This window comes from Gouania willdenowi, chromosome 17 (assembly GCF_900634775.1).
Source record: "Gouania willdenowi chromosome 17, fGouWil2.1, whole genome shotgun sequence".
Lineage (NCBI taxonomy): Eukaryota > Metazoa > Chordata > Actinopteri > Blenniiformes > Gobiesocidae > Gouania > Gouania willdenowi.
Window position 1 is genome coordinate 25,582,474 of NC_041060.1, and position 19,385 is coordinate 25,601,858.

General features: G+C 38.6%; 1 protein-coding gene across 12 annotated transcripts in view; it reads right to left on the minus strand.

Moving 5' to 3' along the window:
* The window catches only part of mbnl1 (muscleblind-like splicing regulator 1), a 61,398-nt gene that overhangs the window by 14,094 nt on the left and 27,919 nt on the right, over nt 1-19,385 (minus strand). For 11 of the 12 annotated variants that reach the window (XM_028472148.1, XM_028472153.1, XM_028472147.1 and 8 more), the window contains exons 3-4: nt 2,308-2,478; nt 1,945-2,166 (exon numbers count right to left, since the gene is read on the minus strand). In XM_028472148.1, coding sequence (XP_028327949.1) covers nt 1,945-2,166; nt 2,308-2,478 — 393 coding nt within the window. Of the gene's footprint in view, nt 1-1,944; nt 2,167-2,307; nt 2,479-2,587; nt 2,630-19,385 lie in introns of those variants that run through there. The other variant, XM_028472159.1, reaches the window with a different exon arrangement.

The following is a 19,385-nucleotide window of genomic DNA, read 5'->3' on the forward strand; positions in this document are numbered from 1 at the left end:
AAACACACAAAATTACTATAAAAACTCTTTCCTGAGTTAATGACCAGATTGGTCATTATTCTAAATGCTGACATGGATGTTAATAATATTACCCTTCGATCAAACAAACATATTTTTGTGGCCCCCCGCTGTGACAGAAGTTGCCCTCCTCTGGTGTACAGGTTTAACATTTTGTTTAGTGCCACTAGGGGGCAGCCCCTCATTTATATTTAAGGGTTATGATCCAACTCATTTTGTCTCGCACCATCTCATTATATATAAATATGTCCTTCACATCTGGGCCGTTACCTTTAGTGTTTTAGGTTGCTACAGGAAATGGCAGAGTGTTTTGTTATGTTATTGAAGTGGATTGTGTTTGATCCTTTCATTGTAAGGGCATGTGATGTTTGTGCAGTTTGTGCTATCAATGGGCCTTCACAAATCGCTACTGTTTCCAGCGTTAAACAAGTTCAGACTCGGCTCTGACGCTTGTCTCATGGCATCTTGTGAAATTATTAATATGAACCATGAACAAAATGTACTCGAGGTAGATGAGGCAAAGGTGAGAATGTTCATCTTAATCAACTTCTGACTTGGAAACAAGTCCAAACAGATGGCATTTCTCATTTTATTCATTCATTTTGGAGGTAATCATAAATACCTGTGCATTTCACAAATGCTGAAACTACCGTTATACACCAGTTTGGTGTCTGTGGCTGAGCAAGCTGAGCTAGGTGTCAGATGTCAGGTGTCATTATTGTGATGCTTGTTAAAGTACGTGTTAACAACATGTCTTGTTTACAATCTCATTATCACCACAGTAGACTCCATGCTTACAGGAAAACACATGATTATGCACACTTTATTAGTGCCTAGATCAAGGACGTCAAACTCATTTTAGTTCAGGGGCCAAATAAATATGGACCAGTTTGATGTGAAGTAGGCTGCAAAAGAACAATTTTGACATCATTGTGTCCTAGTTTTTCATTTCAGTCCCTGTTGGATCTTCACTTCACCATTTTTTTTGTAATTTAGAGGAATTTTGTGGAATTGTTTGTAAGAAATTGCAAGATTTTGTGGAAAAATTGAGAGTTCTTTCCACAATTTGCAATTAAAAATGACTGCAAAGAAAAACTGCAATTGGTGAAAATGAGATATTTACAACTGGATTATTTGGTAGATTACACAATATTTCATGTCATATTTACTGTCTCCTGCGGGTCGGATTGGATGCTCTAAAGCAGTGTTTCTCAAATGGAGGTATGTGCACCCCTAGGGGTACGCAATGGCACTACAGGGTGTACTTAAGACAGAAAGAGTGGAAAATGAAGTGACTGGAAGTGATAAAAATTTTTGAAATAAATCTATTCAGGTACCACTAAATCAGTGTTTTTTTTCAACCTTGGGATTGAGACCCCATGTGGGGTCGCCTGGAGTTTAAATGGATAGATTTTTGAATCTTTTTAATTGTCATTCTTTTATTGTTTTTTATTTATTAAAACAACACACAATCTTGTGTTTCTATACTTTCACTTCGTGAAGCATAAATGTTTTTCAACTAAAATGCAGTAAAAAAATAAAAATAAAAAAATCTGTTAAAAAATGGCTTTGGGGCCTCCAGAAATCCTTGATATCAAAATTGAGTACCAATCCAGAAAAGGTTGGGAACCACTGCACTAAATACTGTTCTTTCCACTTATTTACAAAATGAAATTCTTTAAAATGTGTCATAATTCATTCATTCCATCATTATGATTTATACTTGTTTTTAAATAGTTTTCTTAGCAAAATGTTGTAGTCGGACACTTGGATTCAGAAATAAGAGAAATGGGGTACTTGAGCCTAAAAACTTAGAGAACTACTGATCTAAAGGCATTTGGCCTTGAGTTTGACACACGTGGCCTAGATGCAGCTACTTTTTGCATCATAACGCTAAAGTCCAGGTAGTGCGACTGTGTGCGTTACCTCCAGTCTGTCAGTTCTCATCAGCTTCTGGGCAGCGGCAGCAGCAGCATTGGGGACTTGGCTGACGGCAGGGCTGGAGGCCATGAGGACAGGAGTGCTGGACAGGATCTCCGGAGGCATCAGGCCTGGTGACACAGGGCTTAGGTAGGGATTAAAGGCCGCGGCTGCAGCTGCTGCTGCACTGGCGTTGGTGGCCAGGCCTGGTGTCACAGAGAACATGGGCTAGACAGAAAAAGACATGAAAGTTTAATGTAAAACAGAGATTTATTTATTTATTTTTTGAAATGCCTGAAGCTGTCCTACTGTGTGTTGTCTTGCACTAGGCGATAGCTGTGATGTGGTGTTCTATACGTGTTCTCTTACCATTGGTGGTAGCTGTGTACCGGGCATCATGGCGTTAGCGAGGTGCATTTGCTGGGCTAGCATCACCATGTTCTTCTGTTGGATCAGATTGTTCCTGCCGTTGATCTCCAGCTGGGTCTTTAAATGAGCCGGAGGGTGCAGGTACTTGCAGTTCTCCCTGGAGCATCGGCCCTGTGAGAGGAACAGAAACCAGATATAGGAACATCAGAGGTTACTGTAAGTGGCATAAGTGGTTTTCAAATAGTTTAGGCATAAAAATTAACGGAAACAGAGAAGGTACCGTATATTTAATGTGCCATGATGTCATTGTTGGTTTATTATTTCAGGATCATGTGTTGTGTTACTTCTTGGTTGTCAACTGGTAAACGTTAAGGATCCATTATCACTACTTTTAAACAAGCCTCAGTCCGAATCAAGGAAAAGGTTCTGTATACTTAATGAAGAAATTATGCAGTTTAAATCTCAGGTTACAGAAAATGTAGTCTCAGGGCTTTTTAGGAAGCGCATCATAGAACCCAACATCTAGCTTGAAGCCTGTCACGTTTCACTTAGGATGTTTTTTTCTGTTTCTAATCATAGACATGTGGCATCACTCTTCTGTCAAATTTCTACAGTTTTCTAGTTTCAAAGCGGATTACTACAAAAGCTAACATTAATCCCATCACCACCAGTCTTGTTAACCCTTAAAGAAGAGGAAGGACAAGAATCTGTCTCCTATTCTTCCACTTCCTGTTCAGTATCTCCGGGTGCTGATGGCTTTCCCAGCCAACTCCAGGTTCAAGATAGAGAACAACCCTGAATGGGCCTCACCATCAAAGACCACCACAGGCGTAAACTCACAAACTCACGAGAGCCTCAACTAATGATGTCAGAAAATATCTTGTTGCTCAAGGAAACATGCAAACTCTGCATAGAAAGACAAACATCTGACGAAAGGCATTTTGTTTTCTCCTATAAAACTTGTAAAAGCAAACTGAGAGGGACGTCTTTACTCACAAACTGCTGGGAAACTGGACGGTACATTTTCTTTTAAATCTACTCCTGTCTTCAAAATAATTCTTCAAATTGACCGAGAATAGAATCCTGGGTATAGGATTTCATGGAAGCCACTTTACTGTAAATGTGATACACTTTGCTTCAGAGAGTTAAAGTGAAATCAAAGGAGAACCTGAGACAGCTACATGTCTGAAATATTAGTCCTCCTCTGAGGTCCTTATAGCACCGTCTTTCCTTTGCACCTGTTTGGTGCTCCGGTGTCAATGAAAGTGAAGCAGACAGACAAGTCACGTACTGCAGGGGACTCTCACCAGGGGACGGCTCAGAAATCAACGCTGGCCTTATTCAGATCAGCTGTGCAACAGGTCACGTCTGTCCTAAACTGTGACGATGTGACGTTTCCCTGACATTTATCTGCCACCTGTTGTATAAACACAGGATTGGTGAACACATACAAATATGTCTGTCTGACCTCTTCCTGCTCTCCTCTTTTTTTCACAGTGTACCATACATGCAGCAGGAAAAGGTTATTCTCTGCTATGATCATTTTAGAGCTTGAATGTATGAACTCAGGATGGCTTGTTGTTACACTTAACACAAATAATATGACGATACAGTATTTTTAGCACCGGTTAGATGTGCCGCTAAGCTGGATGCAATCAGCCATGACCTCTGGCAATGAGTGCACACGCATCCATATGTCCCAGCTGGGAGTGACTCAAATAACAGGCTGCTAACTATTAGTGGTAGATCAAACCCAGATATGATGCGAGTGAGGACTTATTGCATTTCACGAGACGTATGCATCCTTGAGTTCACTCTCGATCAGTGGTTCTCAAACTTTTTTGGTTCAAATACCCCCTTTCTCTTATTTCTGAATCCAACTACCCCACCTTACTACTTAGTGCTTCCTGAATATATTTATTTCTATAGTTTTAATCATTTAAGGTCATCTCCCTCCTGGTGTGAGACCAAGACTCACCCTTGTATTTGCAGTTCATGTTCTATTAATAGGCAGAGTTTAGGATTCTTGCCGAGGGGGGGGGGGGGTCACGTGACTAAGACTAAGACTAACCATAATCCTAACCCTAACCCTATAACGCAACGTACGTGTACTTCGGTAAACGTACCAATAGAACCGGGGGTTGTCCGTACGGCAACCGTAAGAATAGACACTTTCAATTAAATATATAGAACGTTTCGAGTTTTGATTCGCAATGAATAGGGATGTAACAATTAATCGTAAGGCAGTTAAAAATCGATTCATAGGTATCACGGTTGATATCGATTTTCTGATTTATTACCCCTTTAGCACCGAAAGAATATCTGTAATATTACTTGAATATCTGTAAAAGTCACGTTTTTCTATTAGCTCTGTCTGCTAGCATAGCTTCTCTTCTTCACTGCAAGATATCTGCATGCCAACCGACCACTGGGTTACCAGCGCCCTCTGCTGGTCCAAACAAATATGACGTAAATCAGTGCAATGACGGTTTTTTGTTTTTTTTAAAGTCCAATTGTTAAGGCACAAAATACATTTTCAGTTGCACTTTTAAAAGAAAAAGAACTATTATGCAGTTTTGCATTGTTTATTATAGAACCAGAATTTAAATTAATAGGCTTCATTTTCATTTGTATTATTCCTTTATTTATTTAATTCAAGATTTATTTTTAGTTAAATTGCATTGTTTTGAATAGTTTATCAAGGAATTCTTTTGACAATGAAAAATAAAAGGAAAATAATACAGTATTTTCTAGTTTTTTTTCCCAAAAAAAAAAAATTGTCTACAGCCCCATTTTGTAAATGAAAAAATCGTGAGAGAATCGCATCGTGAACCCAGTATCGTGAATCGAATCGTATCGGGAGTTGAGTGAATCGTTACATCCCTACCAATGAAGACAAATGTACCATTCTAAATTTCCTCTCTTTGTCTCAAGTACCCCCTGTAGTGCCATCACGTACCCCCATTTGAGAAACACCGCTCTAGATAATAGAAAAAAAGATGAAACTATGTAATGTACGACAGCGTATTAGGGCCACGTTAAAAAATAAAAAATAAATCTGAGCACTACAAGATTAGTCATAATATTTTGAGAATAAAGTCGTAATTTTATTAAAATTGTAATATTTTGAGATTGAAATCATAATTTTATGAGAATAAAGCCATATCTTAAAAAAACTTGTAATGGTACAGCGCTCGGAACTCCCAATGAACGCAACTAGCACTGATAGCCCTGAAGTCACCACTTCCAGCCAGTTCCCCCTCCACAGAAAAGGCTATTTGCTCGTTCAGTCTGGTTCTTTGGTTCCCATCATCTTGTGATGATGATGGACCAAAAGGCTCACAATTTTCACGTGTGTCACTAAATGCAGACAAGATCCCGTTTGTTATTCAATTTTATTATAATAAAATTACGACTTTATTCTCAAAATATTACAACTTTAATCTTGAAACATTACGACTTTAATCTCATAACATTACGATGCTATTAAAATATGACTTTATTGTCATAAAATTACAACGTTATTCTCAAAATATTACGACTTTAATCTCGTAGTGCCCAGATTTTTTTTTCCGACTTGTTCTCGATGGGTTGCAGGTTTGAATCTGCTGTGGGTCACACGCATACACACCGTATAACATTAAAGTGATCTTCTAAATGTAAAACTTCTGCACAAATTTCAGTTTTTGTAAGGAAATAGAAATATCTTATATGTTTAATGTATATAATTGATTGATTTAAATCAAATTTAAATCAATTTAAATTCTAAATAGTTTGGCCTCATATGGTTGATGAATACATTTTGATAGCTACGCATGTTTGTTTGGTGCAAAAAAAAAGCAAAACAAGCTTTTCATAATCTAAATGATATATATGTTGCAAACGGCAGACTCATAGAGATTTAATAAAGAATCCATAAATGTCTTCCCATGTGTGTGATCTAATCTTTTCTCTACAGTGCACATGAATGTGCACTATAGAGAGGAGTGTGTCAATCATCTGTTTCTTGCAGCAAATGTAGTAGGTGGATACAAATTTGTCATCCCAGCAAATATCTCCTGGAATATCTTATGACTTTATAAATTATAGTAGACGACATGATATATGAAGCGAAGCGCACACACCCAGTTCTTTGGCACAAAGGACAGCCATAAAAACTGCATTATGTGAAAAACAATCAACTGCTTGTATTTCAACTTCTGTAAATCAAATATTTGCAGACAAAGCATGCAACTCCTATGAATAAAAATAACAGGTCCAATAATCACTGAGTTCACTGAAATAAATCAGCAAAGTTAAAGTACAGACAAGGTAATACTGTGGTTTATTATGTTAGATGTTTTTTTTTTCTTTTGTGTGGAGTTTGTTTGCTTTATAAATAATTATTAGTGATACTATAACATGGCATTTCAGTGCTGGTTTTAACTCTTTGTGTGCATTAAAATGTGAAAGAGTGCAAACTGGAAGATGTTGCAGTTGATGTAACCTCATGCTATCAGGATAGTGCAATATATATATATATATATATATATATATATATATATATACACTATATTATATTATATGTTAATATAAGTAAATAAATAAAACCTCCATTTTTATGGCTTCAAAATTAAATTTGTTTCTCTAACGTTCTTCATTTTGAACACACAACGCACACACATTTTTCATTTCAATAGGGCGGTCTAAACCACGTTCGCATGTACAATGAGTTATGCTGCAAACTTAGAAATTCACTCACTACAGATAAAGAAAAAGCACATGCAAAGTATTTGCCTGCGCGATCTGTTTAGCGCTCTTTATTTGGGATCTTAAATCAGGCCCTTAGAGCGTGAAGGAAGTTTGTACTAGTGTTCAGAAAACTCAGGCTGCATGTGTGTGTGTGCGCGCGCACGCGCAGAGGGAGCTGGTAGCATAGTCAAAAAAAAAAAGAAAAAGATCAGGTTGCGCTCACCTCGTATGACCCGCCATCTTCAGTTGTGTAAATGTGTGTGTTAGAGCTGGAATGCAGTGATTGAAAAAGTCAAGCCACACTGCCTTTGATGAACCAAATATTTTTTTAAACAAAACCATTTGTAGAGAGGATTATCAATCAAACAGAGCAGCCATTTGGGATAGATAGTTCCGAAAGGTCCGACTGCAAATTGTGTTTGTTTGAGAGAGATTCATGGTGGGGCTTACAGAGCGAGTCCGGCTGTGTCAGGGAAATCTTAGAAGATGCAGAAGAAGCAATTAAAAGGGGTGCAGGGAAAGGGGCAATGCAGACTCTGAGGACACCCCCTCACCCCCACCCCACCACACCAGCAAATAGGACTGTATATGTTACTGTGACATCAGTGGCTTTAAGGGGGCAGCCACAAACGGTGTCCATGGCAACATAGCACAGAAAAGGACAACTCTTTCCACTTTCTTTTCATAGAAAAACAACGTAGGCGAAGAATCACAAACAAGGAGTAAAAGTAATCTGTATACTTCCTCATTAGCTTTATTTGAATTTCTTTTGCAACAACACGTCATGAGTAAAACTAACCTGTCTCACGATAGTCTATACCAGGGCTATTCAAAACCGGCCCACTCCTCAAACTCAACCGGCCTGTGGCCCATCTAGCCATAGTTAGTGAATAAATTGTTTAATATCCACTAAAAACTATACACACGCGGCTTTGTGACACTTTACCGCACTTTGCGACACTTCACGGCACTGCTGCTTACTGTGCCAATATACCTTTTTCACACTTCTGCATTGTAAACCGGAAGTGGTGTGCAACAACTTCCTGTGGTTATAGCTTTAGCGTTAGTGACAAAAATGCTCATCCTCGGCGTGGTTGCTCTTGTTCTGTTCCTGGTTGCTCTTGTGGGGCAACAGCCGTGCCTGTCTAACCACGCTTTTCCGACGAACCAAGACCAAAGGAGGCGGTGGATCTAAGCTGTTAAGAGGGATGAAGGTCTGGAATCTGTATTCTACACAACACCGGCACTTCACTCAGGAGGATTTTGTCAGCTGATCCACCATCAGACGCCTTAAAAGTGGAGCTGTTCCATCTCTCTTTCCTTGGAATAATTTTATCGCACCACCGTAGAGCGACTCTGCCTTCGAGAGGGCTCAGAAACGCCAGCTTGTCCTCTCACAGCAAGCTAGCCATGCTAAAGCTATGGAGCTGCTACAGCACATCCACCCACAGGTAAATAAGACAAACACATATCAGAATGTTAAAACATAATTTAAAGGTCTATAATATGCCTCTCTTTAAACATTCCGAATATTTTGGCGGACTAAATTAGGTTTCTTTATTACAATGTTTATACTTCATATGTTGTAGATAGCAGTTAGTTCATGAAGCTACTCATTTTCTTATCGTGATAGCTGTGGATATATTCTTCATGGAAGAACTTATACGCCATATCAAGTTTATTTGTTTGGGTATTCGCCGCTGCGATTGCCTCCGCATCAGCGAACGAGAAAAGCTGTCAGTTGAGCAACGCTGTTGAATAAATAAGAGCCATTTTCCCTTAGACCCGCAATAACAGGAAGTTACTCGGTACCAGGAGGTGCTACTTCCAGCTGTTGTGAAAAAGGTCTATTATGAGAAGGGTCTGTTGCGTATTATGGAAAGGCGCTTTAGATAATCAGAAGGCGTGGCACATTCAATGGAAAATATACAATGTAACGAAAAAAGAAAGTCATTTACCGATGCGGAAACGGTGAAATAATGCATAATTGCCAGTGTCAATGAAGTGGTAACAGACAACAAAGTGAAACAACAGGTAATACCTTCAATTAGGGAATTCCTCTGTCGCATACGACAACTGAGAGAAATGTGGATGTTTTATCCACAGATGTTTTCGGTTTATTTATTTTTTGCAATTTTTAACCAGCAGGTGCTGTCATTGTTTTTTAATTAAACTTGAAGCTGCTTGTGTTTTTTATTACTTGTAAAAAAGGGAGATACTAAAACCCGGAAAACATCCGGAAACATTTCGGAGACATAGGCTACCGGAGACAGAGTAAATTCGGCCCCGTACTGCTGCTCAGGCTGTAATATCACCATGTTTATCATTGTACCAGTTTTTAGCTACTATCTTTACCAGGGAGCAACTATTTATTCCTGGCTGTTTTATTGATTAATTCCTACTGCATATTTACAAGTTTTTACATATCATTTTATTATTCTGCATAGTTCCTCTTATGAAAATATACGTAGGCTACATAAGGCTGAATAAGGTAACCTTTTAGAAAATAATAATAATATAATATTAGTATCTCCCTACAAAAAGCAAACTGGTGCTGTTACTGTTTTTCAGTTGATGTTTTTTTTTTATTATTTCTTGCATAGAAAACAAGCAGGTTTTTTTGTGCGACTGTGCCCTTTTTGAAAAAAATAAAACTAAATCTAGTTATGTCTTTTTTAAATGTGTTGCACAAAAAGCCAACAGGTGTATGCCTGTATGCTTTTTTTTTTTTTTTTTCTTTTTTTTTTTTTTAAGTTAAACCTGAAGCGATGTTGTTGTTTTTTTCAATTTCTTGCACAAAATACCCAGAAGGTGCCGTTACTGTTATGTAATGAAACCAGGAATTGGTCATGTTTCTCAGTTTATTTATTTCTTGCACTTTTTAAATCAGCAGGTGCTGTGATTATTATTTAATTAAACTTGAAGCTGCTTATGTTTTTTATTTGTACACAAATTCAACTGGTGCTGTTTACAGAATTTAAAGAGTTTAATAAAAATATTGAAAATGTGACGGTGCTTTGTGTCAGTTCACTACGAGAGCAACTGTACCAAGAATGTCCGGCCCACAAACCATAGCCTTCCAACAATACGGCCCACAGCAAAGTGTAGTTGAATAGCCCTGGCCTATACCCTGCGCACGTTCTTTATTCGTGACTGAACAAAAAACGCTTTGTGAATTCTTCTTTACAATTTAACAGCCAAAAGAGAGGTAAAAAAATAAATAAAATTCAATAGGACAAATTAAGTATTTTCCTTTATACTGTATGTATATTACATTTAAAGGAGACATATCATGCTTTTAAATCCTTCCTTTTTTTACATATAAATTATACAGTTGTGGTCTATATAAAGCAGAACTGCACTGCTTGGGTTTGAATTCCTCATTATTATTGCTCCACCCCTTTTCTACCCCTTTTCTGATGTGCTTCTGAGAGCAACTCATTTTGGTGCGGTCTCTTTAAATGCAAATGAGACACTTCATACCCCGCCCCCTCTCCAGGTTGCAGAGGTGACACTCAGTTCAACTCCACCCTGTTTGGCCATTTTTGTAGTTTGATAGAAGAGATACGATTGTCTAGCGGCGCAGAAACTTTTTATTCACACATTACTTACAAAATGTCAACAACAGAAGACTTGTCCATCCAGCCTTACATGTTTGAGCCAGAGTCTGACCCGGCGGAGCGAGATGAAAATGAAGATGATGAACCTGCAGAACCCTAACAAGTGAGCCAACACAAGCACCGAGCTAATGCTAGCGCCAAGCTAACTTCACGAAATGCATTTTAATACAGTCTTTTCGGAGACAAAAACGGAAAAATGAAATGACTAATGAAAACTTTAGACTTAAATTAAATCACGTAGGCTATATCATCAAGGATCTAAAACGAGCACACAGCGCTAACATATGAAGACGGTGCAACTGCTAATGCTAACAAAACAATGACAGGGACGTCTTATCACACTTTTTAGCGTTATTTACAGCTTACCGAAATGCTCTGTTTGTCGTCTTCAAAGATAGAAGGAATTGAACCCTCAGTCAGACAAAGTCTTTCAGCAAATCCTTCTTTATACTGGCAGAGGTTGCTGGAGCAGTCATCCTTGAAATGCTTCGCGCACACAAAAATTACCTTACCCACAGATGTGGGTACATTTCCGTGAAAAATAAAACTCAACCAGGCACTTCGAAAAGGTTCTGAGGCTGGGAGACGGTGTAATGAAGCGTGTGGGTTACTACATCCAACAACCAAACATTTTGACTTATCCTCTCGTAACTTCGGCTTCCTTGAGCTTGGACTACAAAATAAAAGCGAGAAATAAAAATGGCGGATTGCTCGAAGTGTTGGGCCTGGAGTGGATGTCCTAATTTGGCAGTTCAGCTGCAAATACTGTGACGTTATTGTTCAAAGAATGTAATAGAGAATAGAAAAATCGAAACAGATTGAAAAATATGACCAAAACAGAATATAAAGATATCAACGGAGCACCTGAAGAGACTAATTTGAACTTTAGCATTTAAGGGCTAAGGGCTAAAAAAAGTGGATTTAGCATATGTCCCCTTTAATATGTATTAAACACCAGTACCACACCAGTAAGGGGTTCAAGTAATGACGATAAAATCTTGATTGAAGCACTGAAAGTCCTCACAAAGAATGTTTAGAAAGGAGCCGCTAAACTAAACTCTCCTTCTAACCATTCCTTAAGTGTATCTCACGCTACAAGTAGGAGTCACTTTGGGAACATATAATCCCATACTGGCTAGTGGCTACTGGGTGAGCTGTTGGATAATTTGTAATCACACGTCCCACCCAATCATCACTCCACAAACTGTCTGCCTTTCACCCGCAGACACACGCCCTGCTTTAGTGACTGTGTGGGATTTAGGCAAACAATGAACTAATGTGTAAAGAATGCTGGGTGGGGCTGCCTCCGTACTCACAAGTGGAAGAGATGAAGCATGCAATAAGATGTTTTCTTTTCCGTGTGTGTGTGTGTGTGTGTGTGTGTGTGTGTGCGTGTGTGTGTGTGTGTAAAATAGCAGGAGGGGTTGCAAATTGTAAAAACGCAACTTATTAAAATGCTACAGTTAATATTACCCTATAAAGTGCCGATTTACAAGCCTCGACAACTCATTTGTCAGAAGCTGAACAGCTCAGGAGCGTGTTACAAATTACACAGTGATTGAAGGACAGGTGAGTCAGCGATTACAATAACATTGCAGCATTTAGAAAATGAAATGAAACTCTAGTCATGTATCCAGACTCTTGTATTCTAGCATGAAAGGTAAGATTCTTACACACTAAACTGTGCTGAAGGAGGAACCAACGTGGGTACGATGTAACTGAAAGCAGCCTCATGGTTAGGAAGTATTCTGGTGTTTGCACAGTGTTGAAATAGCTAGTTTTAGATAGATAGCGTATTCGCCAAGGAAAAAATGCCAAGGCTAAACTAAGATGGGGTCAACTTTTCTTTTTTTTTTTTATTCATGGGAAAAAAAAAAAACAACTGTAGCGTGAAACTTATGGGGCAAAGTCCTACAGTTTAATTGGTACACCTTGTTAGTTTTACAACCTTTTTATTAAGTTCTGAAACTTAATACTTCTTTGGGAGGGTGGTGTGGTTACAAAACCAAGAAAGCATTTGTTATTTTCTTTGAATGTGTTGTCTGATCTTGTGTCCAAGGTTGCTGATATGACAATATTTAACTGTTTAATGCAAGTACTTTTGGTCATGAATTATCCTGCAATCTCTAGTATTACATCACATCGGGAGAGTTATTTTTTACTGGGAAATTTCGATTTAAAATATATGGCTTGTAATTTTAGTCATCAATGATGGATGTTTGGGAGGAGATTGTCAACCATTTTTAGGCCCAATATCAGCATTGTTCACCACTTTGTAATTAAACCTAAAACAAATCTATATAATACAAATACATTTGTACTTTTCGTTCAATTATATATTTAAAATTCATCTTTAATCAAGTATAAATGTCTTATTAATAGATGTGTCCCAACATGCCTACAGTATAAAACTGAAATTACCCATTTGTTTTTTTTACAGTGAGGATCCTTTGATCAGCACTGTAGAGTATATTACGTACCAACCTTTATATTGTCGTGCTCAGAATAGCTGTCCTTTAAAATGCACTGAAACTACAGGTACACTTTTCCAAACACCCTTCTTTCTTGTCTGAGACACTCCCGTGTTGTGTTGTGGTGCCATGATGTGCGATCCAGGCGTGTAGCCAAACTGTGCTCTGCCCTGTTTCACTGACTTCTGTCTAAACACACACGGATGAAAGCTCTTTCTTCTCTCACACATACTGTGAGCCAAGCTTTGTTCTGCCAGAGAGCAGCGAACACTCAAAGAAACTGGACCCAGTGGTGGGTCTGTTTGGTTTAGGCACAGTTAAAAATGTTAAAAATATTATGGATTTACTCTGACAATAAAGGAAAAATACTTTTATTTTTAAAAATCATGTATGAGAAACTGGAATTTCCAAAACAAATGCTATTCTGGAGTCCTTGGTGTTTTCGCAAGAAATGAAATAGAAACATTTACTACAGTGTAGAGTATAATGAAGTCTTATTCAACACTAAATTAGCAGGACTACATTACTATTGAGATCTATTGAGGCTTATGCCTTTCTTTTTCTATATCTCATCATGAACAAATACTCCTGGGAATATGTCTTCCTCCCTCCTGCTGAGACACTATGTAAACACTGGGCATGTTTACATAGGAGCTTTAATTCTTCTTTCATTCAGAATAAAAGTTATACATCCTGACCTTGTAAACACTTCATTCCTAATGCAAATGTAATTTTGAAATAAACTTAAATCTGAATTAGGTGGCTGCTTTCTTCCGATTTTAATTGCAAATTTAATTATTCCTTTATCTTGTAAACACTTAATTCCGGTCGTTGTGCACATATGTGCGACTTGCCGCGATGACGCACTGGTGACGACATAGTCCAGGATGGGCGCCCGGACTCCAGCCGAGAACATTTATTTAATAGGAGCCTTAAAAGACTTGGATATAATGAAACGAGTGGATGGATGGAAACATAAACATGCGGACATTCACATTGACTTATTACGCACATGGACCTCGGCAAACGGAATGGCTTCATTAGAGCATGAATCATTATAAAGTTCATTTTTGACTCAACGTCCTGTATAGTGGAAGTAGAGCAGCTGTTGCATTAACCGATGACTTCGATTGACCAAAGTATGGTCGTCTATCTCTTTTCTCCGCTGCTCTACCTCCTTCTCCGGCTCAGCGGACGAAAGTGAAACCATATGATATCATCGAGCTGCTGCTTCAAAACTACAATCAAAATAAAATTGAAAACAGTTCTCGTGGTCTTCTATGTTGTAGCCAAGAAGAAAAGGTTGTTGTGTGTTTTTTCCCAATAGACGTGATACATCACTTTTACCCCCTGTCCAATCAGAATCCTTCCCAACCCCCAGACCTGAAGAGGAATTGAATAAAGCCGAAAAAAACGGTTTTCCATGTAAACCTCAATTCGGAATTACTACAAACACTAGCAGATCACTTTAATTTTGAATAAATTTAATTCCGAATAAATCAATCCAAATTAAAGAGTAACTAAAGCCCTGCTTTCTGCTGACTTGCCACTCGGAGGGAAATTAAAAAAATTCCTTGATTATGGGCGTTACTGCTGTAACAGTAAGACACGCCCACTCAGTCAGCCCATAGTGCTGTGTGCAGAGACAGACTGTGATACACACAATGATGTGTCTGTACACACACACACACACACACACACACACACACACACACACACACACACACACAGTGAGCTCATAAGTTGAAATATGTCAATTCTACCACAGGCACACAATCAGGACGTGAACCTCACACACAGCCTTACAGACACCACTCAGGAGCAAACAACCCTGCTCTCACGCACATAGCAATAACATGGACACACGTCCGCGCACATGCAAGACAGACGGGAATACACTCATAGCATGATGTGTCTGTAAATACACACATAGCTTGGTGAACCCTCTGATTAGCGCAGAATCTGCTCTTTATAGAAGCACAGAGTCAAAAACATCACCGCACACGGAACACAGTAAACTTCCTTATTGCCTGTCAATCAATGCTCACTGAGGGCTGTGATTGGAGGAAACCCTCCTAACAGGTTTTATAGGAGAGGCAACAGTAAAAGTGATGACACAGGGGAATTCGGAAGAATCCCTTTCAGCCAATAGCAAAATTCAGTTATAATAGTCGGCGTTCAACCCTTAGTGGCCAGTATGACGGACGTTTTACAGCTAAATACGCAAAATTAAAATACTTTTACGATCAATCAACAGCACTACTTAATACCCAAATACATATGTATTCAGCATAAAAAAGTGGGTTTGGGGTTTAGTTACTCAAATACATCATGTAACCGTAGCCACTGAGGTGCAGCCTAGTGGTCAGGGAGGAGATGTAACCAACCACAGCTTGTAGAGATATGAAGGAGGGAGGGGGCATTAATCTATGATAACAGTTAGAAAATGCCCCCATTGACACAGCACCACCCATAAACAAACAACTACACGTAGAACAGGATTAGGTGGTAGAGTGTCGCTGCAACACAGACCACACACAGCGGGATAAGGTGAGCAGGAGACAGAGAGAGTTTCGTGGGAAAAGGACATACCTGTGGAGATGTGAGGGTTTGGTAAACATTATTATACAAACCAGCAATTGCGCTTGTTTATTCTTACGTGTGCAAATGAATCAGCACACACATGCACATGGACACACACACACACGCATGCACAGAGGAGTGAGTTATTCACACTTGAGAAGGTGTTGGTTCTCAGATACGCCTCAGGTCAGATGTCACGTACACAAGAGCCCCGGATCCAAACTTAGACCTCCCTGTTTTTTCCCAGCATGCCACCCCCCCACATGGCTCTCTGAAGCTATGTCTCACAATCTCTTTTAACACAAACATGTAATTCAATATGACTCTATTTGCACCAATTTTCTCTCCATGCTTGAGCTCACAGAGTGCTTTATTACTTACTCTTATAGCTGTTGTTAATTTTTTCTTATGCTTACTAACTGTAACGGAGCAAACACGCACGCATTGACCAGATGAGCATTAATTGTGAGTGTTTATCTCACCAGAGTCAGATATGAGGGTTGCTGTACGGTATTCTAAATAAGGAAATGGTAATTGTGCAATAGTGCTCTGAGGTGTCCATAACCACACTGTTGCTCCAATATTTCTTCAGAGTCGTCCTCATTTAACCGAGTGTTTATGGGCTTTATGTGTAATAAACTTAAAATAGCTGCCAGGTAAATCAAGGAAGTGATTAAATAAGGAAGATTAAAAATTGTTTAGGTTTAAACTTGTGAGCAGAAAAACCTATCTTAGCAACATGTCATTTACTGCTTCAGAATGGCTGCAATGTGCATCTCAAGACTTCAAACAGGATAATAATCTAATCTAATCTCCTAAACTAATCTACTGTATATATACAGACCCACAAAAACAGGAATTCAAAAAATTAGTCTCCCTCCAAACCCTTAGACCTTGATTCCCAAATGAAAGGCACACTTTACTTTCATCAGAAAAAAAGAACTTTGGACCACTGGCCAACAGTCCAGTCCTTCTTCTCCTTTTTTTTTTTGTTTCAAAGACAGAAAACTAAATGGTGATTTCTTCACAGTATTCTAAATTTTTGAATTCCTGTTTTCGTGGGTTTTATGAGCTGGAAGCCCAAATTATGTAAAAATAAACAAATAAATACTTGAAATCGTTTAAATTGTGGGCCCTCAATCTATAATCTATGAAAGTTTAACTTTTTGAATGGAATTATGAAAATTAAACAACTTTTCCACGATATTAAAATTTTTTTTTGAAAGGGTCTGTATATAAATAAATAAATGTATCTTGTTTTTTTTTTTTTTTATATTTCTAATCCCCCATTACTTTAATGCATTTCTTCATCTCTGTTTCACATAATGAAACATAAATCCAGTAGAAGGAAATAAAGCTTATTTCTATTAGTATTTGAGTTACAATATCAAGGCAGGGAACTAATTAAATTTGCAGTAATCTGGTGTGTATTATGCTAATCAGATATAGGAGTGTAATCCTATCTACCCCTCTAATCCCACTGTCAACTGGTCTAATCCTGTTTCAGTGTGCGATTATCTGCTTGGGGTTTGGCACGAGCACAAAAGGGATGCTTTTTCTTTCTTTCTTTATAGCATTTCCAGAAGTGGTTTAGCCTTGTATTCAATTTGCATTCAACTCAAGTAATTTATTTTCATCATGTTGTAATTTATAAAGCAAAAATTGTTGTTAAAGACCAAGAACATCCACTTGCATCCAAACATGTGTTTATGTGTAATTAAAAACAATACAAAAAAAAACATGCTATTTGTGCATTTGATAGAAGAAAACTAAGGCTCTGCCATTTTGTATAAATCAAAACTAATCTGATACTGTTTTAAATGCACAAACAAAATTAATCCAGATTTTAAAATAGCACATTTATCAAGTTACATTTTCTGGCTCATCGCGTGTCCTGCAGAAGTCTATTGCATTCAAACTGACGTCAGCACAGTCATCTGTTTTTATCGTACTTTTGAAACATGATACACCATAAGCTTTGAAATAAGTACAGCAGCACATCAACAAGCCAACATTTACGATCCTCCTGACTGCGCTTCTTCAGTGTCGTCTCCAGAATGTCACTTTGTACATTAAATGCATGGATTGTCTTACGCAGCAAAACCTTAATAGGGGATCAATATCACTTATTTTAATCAATACTTTTATGAGTCACAGCTAATGATCTGCTATTGAACAGTGTGACCGTGCAGAGATTGGACATCATTAGTTTAGGAGGCAACAGTGTTGCACATAGGTACGAGGTATGAAAACATCTGAGTCAATACAAGGACAATAGGCTCCTACATTTAACGATTATATAATAAAATACTGAAATAAATCACATTTTTTTTTATAAAAGCCTCGGATTAGAAACTTTGTGACACATTCTCCTTGTGTATAGTACTCGACTAGGCTACCGCGTTTAGCCACTGAGTTCCTCCTGCTGCTCCTGCAGCCTTTGGCAGATTGCCAGAATGCACCACGACCGAGCAAAAAGAACCAATCAGAGCCAGGATTGTGTTTGATGGAGTGTCTGACAGCTGTTGCTCAAAGGCCCCGCCCCTTTCCCGGGGCTGTAGCGATGTCTTTTTTTTTTTTTTTTACAGTGTATGGTCTGGAGGAGTAGAAGTAGACTTTTTTGCTTGAAAGGTAATTACTGCTGCTCGATTTACATTTGTAATTGGTACACTAGAACTCTGTAGTGCATCATGTGTGCGCAGCAGCCTCCGTGTGAGCTGCTGTAAGTGACACTGAGTTGTTGCTGCTGCTGAGGTTTATGCACAGAGAGAGAAAAGCGCTGCAGTAATATGCTTTTAACACAGCATGTTATAATATTGTGATTTTGCTGTTGGACTAACGTTAGCTTGTTAGCTTCTCTGAGAGAGGGACTTTGGAAAGTTTGGAGGCAGGGCAAGAGAGCAGCGGGGAGGGAGGGGGAGAGAGGGATCTGAGAGTCGCGGACTGCACCTTTAAGGCTGCAATTATGCTCAAAGAAAGCTCACTAAACCATCAAATCAAGAAAACCACCCACTATAATGTTGTTTATTGCACATGTCCAACTGCGAAGGTCAGAAAAAGAGTAGAAAACGGCTCACGCCAACACGTTTGGCATTCACCTTTGGGTGAAACTGACGAGGCACCTTTAGAAACATTTTTTTGCATCTGACAGGCCCAGACACTGATCATATGCAGGAATGCAAAAGGCCTACATACAAAAAGAACAAAACAAAATCACAAGGCACTGATGAATCTATTCCTCTTTCATATGCCTAATGTTCACTGTCGCATCAGATCTTGTGTATGTTTTTTTCACAAAAATAAAGAAAGGTCCAGGACTTAAGGGCCCAACAGCTGGTGAGAGAGAGCGGCAGAACCCAAAGGTGTTAAGAGAGTTGAGTCTAAGTAAGTAGGAGTGCCCTGGAGCATCTCACCTGTCTAATGGGAGGATCATTTCATAGCCAAGTGACTGATATCTGACTGTTCACATGTGAGAGGAGAGGTAATGAGACAGCTGTCAACTAACACAAAGAAAGCTGGGCACTTCTGAGAGAGTGAAATCATTCTGGAGAGTGAAAAGCGTTCCCAGAAAAGACTAGAGCTGAGTAAAATAATCCATTTAATCGAGTTTGAATCAATTTCAGTGAAATTTTCCGAAATTGATTCATAGGTGCTGAAATTGATTTTAAAAAAA